The sequence below is a fragment of the Mugil cephalus genome, chromosome 1 (assembly GCF_022458985.1).
Source record: "Mugil cephalus isolate CIBA_MC_2020 chromosome 1, CIBA_Mcephalus_1.1, whole genome shotgun sequence".
NCBI classification, from domain to species: domain Eukaryota; kingdom Metazoa; phylum Chordata; class Actinopteri; order Mugiliformes; family Mugilidae; genus Mugil; species Mugil cephalus.
In genome coordinates this window covers 29,710,199-29,720,524 of record NC_061770.1, presented here as the reverse complement: position 1 = coordinate 29,720,524, position 10,326 = coordinate 29,710,199, and the positions used below count along the sequence as shown (strand labels likewise).

The 10,326-nt window shown below is 39.7% G+C and overlaps 1 protein-coding gene across 2 annotated transcripts; it reads right to left on the bottom strand.

Moving 5' to 3' along the window:
- Positions 1-936: 936 nt before the first annotated feature.
- On the bottom strand, positions 937-8,397 carry tlr2 (toll-like receptor 2). 2 transcript variants are annotated; one of them, XM_047586036.1, is made up of 11 exons: positions 6,463-8,397; positions 6,220-6,376; positions 5,995-6,147; positions 4,485-4,691; positions 4,245-4,367; positions 3,493-3,643; positions 3,022-3,186; positions 2,768-2,947; positions 2,554-2,694; positions 1,966-2,468; positions 937-1,658 (listed from the first exon to the last, which is right to left on the bottom strand). In XM_047586036.1, the coding sequence occupies exons 1-11, from the start codon at positions 6,737-6,739 to the stop codon at positions 1,271-1,273; spliced, it is 2,445 nt and encodes an 814-aa protein (XP_047441992.1). In that variant the 5' UTR covers positions 6,740-8,397; the 3' UTR covers positions 937-1,270. The 2 variants fall into 2 exon arrangements, with proteins under 2 accessions (XP_047441992.1, XP_047441985.1); XM_047586029.1 differs by having other exon boundaries at positions 937-1,661; positions 6,463-8,393.
- Between the last annotated feature and the right edge of the window lie 1,929 nt (positions 8,398-10,326).

The window sequence follows — 10,326 nt, the reverse complement described above, 5'->3', positions numbered from 1 at the left end:
AAAAAAATATACAGTATGTGTTGTGTTTTGTTTGAAAGTGTGTGTCCAGAGTGTGTTAATCCAAACTCATACATTACAACTGTATTTTGGGTGAACTGGATGTTGTAAGTGATTTTTAATGAAATTAAATGTTTGTGAAATGTTAAATAATCATAGCGGAGTATTTTAAGCGTTGTTAGCTATTTGATCTTACTTTGACTCCTGTTGTATTAACCATTTACTATTTACTTCATTAAAACTTATTCTTTTCACCTCAGTTTCCTGTCATTGATTTATTTCTCTTAATTCAGGCTTCATCTAATGAATGTTACATGTCCAACTACCTCCATTTAATCTAAATAACTTTAAACATAAACTTAACACCTGGTCTAACCTCTAATCTTGTCAACAATCTATCCATGTGTGCTGTAGTTACCACATGTGGGATTTATCTTGTCTTTGGTTCTTTGGAGCAGGTAGATAAAACACCTCATAAAATCACATCTAACAACCTTTTCCATCATCAAGCTGTTGGGAAGGTGTGGGAATTTCTTTCACAAATGTCTCCACTGGAAGTGAAGGATGAACTCATTTTGGTGGTCAAACATCAAAAGGTCACTGTGACCTCAAAAAACACTTCAAAGTCAAAGTACTTGAACTACATGCTAAACTTTGTCTTAAATGGATCACAGACAAATAAAGCTCAAGACATAAAACGGTCTCAAACTCAAACAAAAAAATGTAAAACCTTTTTCTTAAACATCAATACTTCCTTGAGATAAACTCAACCCAAATAATGGGCCTAAGTAAAAGGATTGGCTAATTCATTTAAGCACCGTTACGTTAGTTGTTCTAATTTGAGTCAACATCTACTAGTCAACGTAGAAAGTAGTGCTTTGCAACTGTGTAATCTATATCCTTGACCTGTAAACATATTCTACAAAGAATACTACAGAGGCTTTTCTGCAAGTTTATTAAAGCTTGAAAATATGCAACTTTCGCTCTGTCTTAACTTTGGTCTCTCTCATGGTGCCTTCACTGACATCTAGGACCACAGCAACAATGTCAGCTAATAGAACACAACAGAACATGTTCACACATGAGCCTATCAATCCTGTGCAAGTATTTTCACACACTTGATGAACTGCTGCTGATGCAACAACCCTTTTTGTTCATGTGCTGCTTCATTTTGTCTTTTTTACTCTTTTCCATTCTTTACTGTACTCCTCTTTGTCCTTTTTTTTGGCTTCCAATTATCCTTTTACCCCTTTCCACCCTTTTTCTATGTCTTTCAGTCCAGTTCATCTCCTCTCAAAGCATTGCGGAGACTCCTCCAGAACTCCCCCCGCTTCTCCTCCTCCTGAGGCCACTCCAGGTAGGTGGTGGAGCTCATGAGTTTGCGTAGTTTGCAGAAGCGTTTCGGTACATCGTCCTTGGCCAGCGGCTCCAGCAGGATCAAAATGGCCGCATCTCCACCAGTTTGCCCATCAAAAAGCCAGAAATGGGAGAAGTCCAGCTCGTAACGGCACCAGTCAGACTGGACAAAGTTCTCGGAAAGGACAAAGACGGTTCGACGGCTGCGCTCCATTGCACTCATGATGTTGTCCACAATCCAGTGACCTGGTAGGAAGTCCCTCTTGTGGAGGCACAGGTTTAAAGGTCGGGGGGCTCTGAGATCTCTACTGTCAGTCGGAGAACAAACAAGAAAGCAGGGTTGTATTTTAGCCTTTCTCCCTCTTTTCTGCATCTTGGTGAATGAGTCAAGAACCTTAACTTCATAGCAAGGCCATGAATCTAGATGGTTAGAATATTTTTAAGCCGATCACATGTGAATTTAAGTCTATAAGTACACCCAATGGATCACTCGGTTTCATAAACGAAAAGGGATAGTCTATCCATAGTAATAGTCTTTAGTGCATTTCAAATTATATCTACTGTCTTAAATCACCCTGTGATAAATAGAGTAATTCTATTGATATTACTCACCTTGGTTCCTCCAGCTCAGGTACCAGGAAGTTTTCCACCCAGCTTGCGTCTCTTTCACTGTAGGAGACAAAGGCATCGAAGGACAGCAAAGCTTCTGAACCTTCCCTATCTCTGTGACGTCGCCGGGAGTTTTTCTTGGCCTTGAGCCATGCCCAAGTCATCTTTAGGTACCAAAAAGTGTGGAGGCGCCAAAGCAAGACACTCACTAGAACTCCTACGACCAGCGCCAACCCACAGCTCATGGACACAAACAAGATCCTCTGGCACACCACAACAGAAAGGTGAACTTGATCCACGGGTTTTCCTTGAAGGTAAAGTGGGGAATCGCAAACGTAGCTGTCCTCTCCATCTGTTAACTGCACACCTCCACTTCCTTCAAGTTGCGACTGGAGGAAGGTGACGAACTCACAGGAACAGACAAACTTATTCTCACCCGCCTGGAGGTTCTCAAGTTGTCTGTATGACTGGAGGTCCGCAGAGCTGAACATGTTCAAGGTGTTTGACTGTGAGAAAAAAAAACACAGGATATCATGCTGGAGAACACAGGGAGTATTGGTAACAGAAAGACATAATATGACTGTTTCTTACCTGTATAGTCAGTGTTTGCAGACTGTGAAAGAAGCTGCCATCTGGCAAAGTCAGCAACTTGTTCCCAGAGAGGTGGAGCTCTCTCAGCATCGGGAGAATCTGAGTGAAGTCCTTGAGGTCATTGTTACTCAGATCCAAAATCTGCAAATTATAAAGCAGAAGGTTTTAAGGATTTTCATGTGATGGCATGTGGTGTCTGTTGGGATCTCCATACCTCAAGTGTTATGGGTAAACAGGGAGTGGTGGTGGTAAGCTTAGCCCCAGAGATGTTCAGGTATCGCAGGGTAGAGGGCCAGGGGCAGCTTTGGGGCATGGAGTTGTAACTGGTCCTACTGATATCCAGGTGGGTCAGTTTGGAGAGCTTGGCTACCAGGCGGCTCACTGTGGACAAAGACTGAACAAAAGACCTCTTCAAACCTTCACATTCTTAATTGTCTACATTGATAGAATTCTCATGTGGATAGGCACCTTCAAAGCATTTCCGCTCATGTTTAAAACTCTGAGTTCCTTCAGAGTTGGTTTTGTGTCGCACAATGACTCCACCAATGTGAAGTCAGTCAGCAGGTTATCGGACAGGTCCAGGTAGTGGAGGTTCACCAGGAGTTGGGACGTGGGACAGGGCATCAAAAACAACTAGTTGAAAAAGAGCAGTGGAGTAAAAATGGTTGCTGGTTCCAGGTTTTTCTTTTTTTCTTTTTTCTTGACATCTGTTTCTCAAAGAGCGGTTTTAAATTGTATGTGTGGTCATTGTACTTAAGCAGCAGTTCAAACATTGTGGGAAGTTGTCACATTGTGTTTCCTAATTACTATTTCCATTGTTAAATAATATCTCTATCTGGAAACTTACGTTTTTCTCATCAAATGTGGTTGATGTGACTCTGTGGAACATGCAAACTTCTCTCTCTCTCACTTGTTTCTAAAAGCCACTTGGACACATACCTTGCAGTTTATGACTGACACCTTCCTGGGATAATGCAGCAGAAACTTCAGCTCCAGAAATGAGACAAACTTGAAGACGTCCAGCACTACAGCGTTGCGGATGAAGACCTCGTCAATGCACTTGTGATCGGTCCAACTGGCTCGCTCCCACCTAGCAGCAACCAAGGATAAACAATCAGGGACAGCATCCGACAAGCATCCGACATTTCACATTTGCTTAGTAACAGACTTGTATCTTCTTAGAGTTCAGTACTTTAATAAAAAAAACTTTATTAAAGTATATTTATATAACCTGCATGTTGTAGCTAATCTAGCTGATTAGTTAACATTGGTGGGACAGTTTCTTCTGATCTGACACCTGAGTTGTACCCGGACAAACTCAATGTAATATGAGGGATCCTTCGAGATGTGCCACATTGAGGACAGGTGAAAGATTAACTTCTAAAACATTTATTTATTTATTCAATGATCTACTCTTGATCCACAGGTTGATCATGATTGATGATCCATTTCTTTAGACTAACAAAACTGTCTTTTATACAGGTTTTACTTGTCTATAAATACAAGCAACCATGTGTTTTTGTGTTTCAAGACAAAGCTTCTGCACACAATTGTGTACTGAGCTCTTCAAAATTCAAAAATACACAGCGGTGTATATGTTGGAAAGAGTTTCCAAGCATTCTCAAAAAGACCCCCAGTAACACTTCTCTGCTGTTATTGAGATGATGATGTTGGATGTTCTGGTTTCCCACCTGCCCTCGCCGGTCAGGGTGATGCCGTCAAAGGAAATGGAGGTGATCGGCACTCCATTCATGACCACCATGAAGTTGACTGTGGCCTCATCAGACAGAGAAATATTCCTAAAGAAGATAGACCTGAAAAGTTCCCCCACAGAAGAATGAATTATTATTATGATGATTTTTGTGTGCATCAGAAAAAAAAAATCCAACAAAACAAAAACAGAAAAACACATGTGGAGATTGTTGCTGGACCTGATTCTCTTGCTGGCTGCCTCTCTGAAGCACTGAACTGTCTCGTTGTTAGCCAGATGGAGGTCTTCCAGAGTGATGGACGTCTCAGGGTAGGACACATCCCCGAGCACAGCCGAGACCATAGTCACGTTTGTAAAAATCGGACCCTGGAGGCTCAGAGTGACCCGACCCAGAGGCCAAATGTCGGCTAGTGCACCAGACTCATATCTGCCGAGACAGCCAAACAAAACATGAAAGAGGAAATTTACAGGGAATATCTAATGTAGCAGACACAGATTAGTAGTGCATTCATACAATGTTCCACTACTCCAGGTGAGGATTAATCTGAGCCCGAGTCAGTTCTGACAGGTGGATCTCACTGTGGGGCATGGATAGTCCACCAAACAATCTGAGCAACCCTAGCCCTGACCCTTCATCCTTCATCTTGTCAATATCTTTTATAAAAGACAAATAACTCAATCAAAAATTAACTGAAAATTAATTAAATTAAAATGAATTGTTTTTGTTTTGTTTTGTTGTTTTAAAGTGCACTTGTACTATTGGTCTCTCACCAATGTTATGCATGTACAAAATTTAATCATGTGTCCTCATTTTCTACAGTTAAAGCATACCTTAAAACCACAAGATGAGGCAGTCAGTACTTCATTCTCATGCAAGAGGGCACCATTGAGCCGCATGTTACTGCTTGTTCTGCTCTTCTTCTACACTGACAGTAGCATATTTATATATTTCTTTTCTCTGTCTGAATGCCAAAACATGGAAGATTGTAAAATACAAACTTAGCAAAACTGGCAGTGGTGAATAATAGAACAGTGAATTGTTCTGTTGCACAGTCTGTATTAAAACAAGGATCAGAATTCTCATAACAGTAACTGGTTAGTGAGGAAGAAGACTATTAAATGGTGAATTCAAGCTATTCTGTTGAATTAAAGTGAGTTGTTTAAGGACTCAGACAGAATTTGGTTTCACAATAACCTTTCCTGAATCTGCTTTTTAGGTTTTAAAACAGGCGTAAAATTTGATCGCAAACAAACTGGACCATAATAACAAAATAATAACGTATTAATAGCAAAAAATAAAAAATCTTCTTTTTGATCTCGTACAAAGAAAATACATTATGGAAATCTTAATCTGCAACATTTCATGAAAAACCTGAAATTCAACCCTGAAATCTTCTGGGTCTCAGTGTTATGTTTCGTTCATAACATTTACTAAAACAGCAATTTTTGGATTTTGAAAATTCAGACCTTATAATTGGCAGGTTTTGTCCTGCAGGCCTTATATTTGACACCCATAGTTTAAAAACATCAAATATCATGAAATTCAGTCATTCTCCTGTTTTGCCATCTCAAATGTGAAAAATGTGTTTTTATTTTTTATACATTGTAGCAAACCTAATGTCTTTAGTTTAGTTTAGTTTAGTTTAGTTTAGTTTAGTTTAGTTTAGTTTAGTTTAGTTTAGTTTAGGTGATTAGTCCAAATAGCTGTGAAAGAAGTTTGGGTTTTACACCTGGTAAGGTTGTTGGCGTGCACAGTGAACTCATCCAGCTGAGTGACTCCAGACAGATCTCCTCTTCTTAGGTCCTTCAGGGCCGGACCACCGAACGCCAGCTTCCTCAGTCTGATGAGTCCCTGGAATACTGGAGCAGAAGATCCCAGGCGACTGGAGGAGAAACATAAAAATGTTAGAAATGTTTTGGTTTTCTCACCATCTTTACATTTTTGACTTTCTTACCTGTACGGGTTGTTGAGCAAGTTGAGCTGCTGCAGAGCTTCCAGTTTGCTGAACCATGTATGGTTGAGAGCAGTCAGTTGATTGTCTGAGAGATCCAGCTCCACCAAGTTCCACAGAGAGTCGAACGCTGATGGATGGATCACAGCTAGTCCGTTACCTGGGGGAAAGTAACATCTACATTCAAACACATCATACGTTCAAAAAACAAAGGGATTAGTCTGAAAAGACTGGACATAATCTCACTGTGGAGATCCAGAGTCCTGAGTCGGGTGTGGCCCGTCAAGTCATCATCGGTCACCAAGGTGATGTTGTTGAAGGCAAGGTTGAGCATCAGGGCATGGTCCGTCACCACGGGAACACGGGTGTATCCGCTATGGGAACAGTTACAGGAAAAATGCGGATCACAGTGGCTGCAGGAGGACCTCTCATCGTCCATGTTTGGTTCCTGACTCCAGCTCTGGGACAGGAAGAGGAGGAGAAGGAGGAGGAAGGCAAAGCAGCAGCCAGTCGGATGACTCATACTGTAGGAACAAATAGAACAAACATAAAAGTGAAGTGAAAGACACTCGTTAAGGAAGTGCGAATTTGATAACAGAGGAAGTCTTTCTTGTTTTTAACACACAACACTTCGTCTTCCGATGTCGGTGATGGCATCAGTGAGATGATAACAAGGGCAGCAGCCAGGAGACGCGAACACAGACACTAAAAACTAACCAGTTGTGATCAGATTGCCCGGGATGGCTGTTAAAGCTAAGCTGAACAGATTTTCTTAGGCCCCATAAAATTGAAATGTTGAGGAATGGCTATCATCCTCAGGTTTTCATGTTTTTAAACCCGGGTGGCATTTATCTGGATGGTGTTGCTTAGAACCTTTGTGGCCCCCATGGCCTTGTCCTCGACTGTACACCCTATTGCTCTAGAAGACCTCCATCAGAACAAATCTTTTAAGTGCTTCACATAACCCTAAAACAACAGAAAATACATCAGATTAAACCCAGTTTTATCTGTGGCAGGACTCAGAAGACCGTAATCAGTCAGAATTTGATCTTCCACCAAACCTGAACACTGATATTAATTAATTATTTCTGTATATCTGACTGAAATCATGTCAATTGTGTCCTAGCAGCTTCATAAAAACAAATTAGACGCTACATATTGTCTGCAGGCGTCTTTGCATCTTTACTTTTTTTATGTTTTAACATGAGAAATCTCATGTCAAGTCAGGACAAATTAAAGCAACTGAACTAAAAAATCAGCTTCAGAATTAAAACCGACATGACTCTCTCATTCTCAGGCCACAGAAGCATTAATCAACTCTTGCTTTGGAAATCCAGAATCCTGCTTCCCTCTTTGTTGTACGTTTTCTGTCCGTGACTCAAGTAAACGACTTCTGCCGTGAAATGGAAAAACCAAGAAACCTGGTAGTGATAGGTCAAAAATGTTGTCTTACCTTCTTTCTTTTTTTTTAAATTTTGATTTCCTGTTCAAGAGAAAGAGTTATTCTTCTCATTTTTTTTTTTTTTTTTAAAGAATGGTGATTAAAAAAATAACGTAAGGAGGGTTTTCTGGTCTCGTTTACAGGAAAGAAGAAGTCAGCAGGGACAGCTGGTGCGAGTGTGAAAAGAGGTAGTGAGCATGAAAATTAACTTTTGGGAGGGAATTTGTGTGAGTGGATGCGTGACAATGTTTAAGATTTTTTTTATCATACATTTTGTGTGGTACCAGACCTTTTCCAAGTTTCCAAGCATTTTTTTTTTTTTATAGAAAACCCCTTTGTATAAGATTTGGGAAGTATCTTCTTAAAACTCTTGATTTTCACCAAAGAAGCATATATTATATTGTGATAAGTGTGGTTTCGGTTGCATAACATGTAACCGGTGTGTGCTTAGAACCGTGACCACAGCAACTTCCCCTCTGCTTCTGGCTCAAAGCAACTCTTTAAAGACTCAGACAGACATCGCGTCTACAGGAACCTGTGAAGGAAACAGAAAATAAGTTAGATTTATCATGTAATTACTGCCTATCACAAGGATGATGTGCAAAGTAGGACCTTGCATCTGGATAATAACCAACTGATATAAAATGTTAGAGTAGAAAGAATTGTTAGAATGATGACAACAATGTTGCACTGACAATGGCTTGTCTGTGGAATTCAAATGGCTGGAACCATGATGGCTGTAACTTTAAGTTATAAGTGTAGTTTTTTTTATGTTTAGCGTGCATGTAATATGTATAAATATGTATATGGATGTCCGATAATATCAGCCAACCGATAACACCAGAGTGTAGCTAGTGTGGCTAACAGGTTGCTTGCTACCTAAAATTAGTCTGGGATGAAAAAAAAAAAAAAAAACGTCTGCATATATCGGTTTACCATATCGGTTGATATTGGAAATTAAGAATTTGGACAATATCGGCAAAAAGTCAATAATGAACATCCCTAAATATCTATTCTGTATGGCTAGGTGTGGAACTGCTTTGAGGACGACAACGTCGACAATAAAACACCAGAAAATCACCACTTTAGCTTAATCGCTAAAATCTGCCAAACTGCTAAAAATGAGCAGCCCTGCTACATCAAAACAAGCATTTCAACCATGTTGATGAAAACACTAGAAAAGTTAGAAAGTATTTAACATAGATCCCCAATCAGAAATTCATAATGGAGAAAAAGTGGAGTAAATAAATAACATCCACACCAATGTCCAGAAGTCTCCTACACATCGAACAGTTGTCACAAGATGGTTGATGGCATTCACTTCTCCTGTCCGTGGTCATAATATTGTGGCTGATCGTTGTAAGGTTTAAGTCCCTGTACTTATGTAAAACTACAGCCTCCTATATCTGCCACATATGACATGTTCACAAACTAACTCAATAATGTTTCTTTTGTTGTTTTTATTTTATGGTTTGTCTAAGCTCCTAATAAGATTTTAAAACACATTATGTTGTGGTTCATGCAAGTGTAATGCACGATACCCTTAGATTTTGTAAATGTGAACTTTGTAAAGAAATCAATCATCCACACGTCCCAACCAGATGGCTACTCGGTTAACAACGGTAAAGGCTCATGCTAATAGCTTATTAACTCTGAGTTGACCAGTAGGACATAGAAGTATGGCCAGGCCGTGTGTCAGCATGTGGTATGTGATGAGATGGTTTTCAATCTCTACTTGTATTTTAATCAGTTTCCAACACACTCCAGACTTTTAACTTTGCACCACAAACAAAATTACATTTACAACACCTACATTTTGGTCTATTAACTTAACATACATTATGGGGACACTGATTAATTACCACAGATATATTTCAGGGACACAATAGTTAAACTAACAACATCTGCTTAGGTTGGCTGATCAGCTCACAAGAAACACACCGGTAGGTTTTTATTGTGAGAAATCTACATTAATATATCCACATGGCTTTTGTCTGTATTTGGGGACACACTGCTCAGTCATTATAGCTTCACTGTTGAATCACAGATCAGTTATTGTACTCATGCTGCAGTGACAACATTCTTCATGACACACTCACATTTCGGGAACACAAGTTTTGGCGACAAATACAAGAAGTTATGAGCTGACTGGTTTACATGGTTCATGGTTTGACTTTAGCTTAGGTGAAGTTTGCATGTGTGGGTGTTGGGGCCAGTGGTTTCGTAACATGGCGTGAGGCACCCTTTTGGACTCAAACAAACAAAAGTTACCCCATCGTCCTAGTTTCCCGGCAGTGACAAACTTGCAACAAACATTAACTATGAAGTGAATCAAAAATAAATATAAGTAGATACAAGTATTCTAATGGGTTTTGTTAGAACTAAACTCACGATGATATTTTTTCACCAAACAAAATTTATGTTTTCTCTCCCTCCTTCCTCCTCAGTTCTGTTTTTAGTCGTTCTGCTTTTAAACAGCAAGACAAACCTGATTTAGAACAGATTTGTATTTTATAACCTCGAGTTTAATGAAAACCTCTCAAGCCAATCATCACACTTTAAGGTAATATTGTTTTATTCTTGGCTCAAATGCCTGAAAAACACCTTAGCACATTAACATCTTTGTTCACTAAATTCTGGCTTCTGTGTAAACTCTTTGGTCCTTTTGC

Coding starts and splice junctions, on each gene's coding strand:
- tlr2 (XM_047586029.1), bottom strand. CDS start 6,739: ATGAGTCATCCGACTGGCTGCTGCTTTGCCTTCCTCCTCCTTCTCCTC. Junction 4,692..5,994: donor CACGCCAACAACCTTACCAG/GTGTAAAACCCA, acceptor CTGTCTCGGCAG/ATATGAGTCTGGTGCACTAG. Junction 2,948..3,021: donor TGAGCGGAAATGCTTTGAAG/GTGCCTATCCAC, acceptor TCTTTTGTTCAG/TCTTTGTCCACAGTGAGCCG.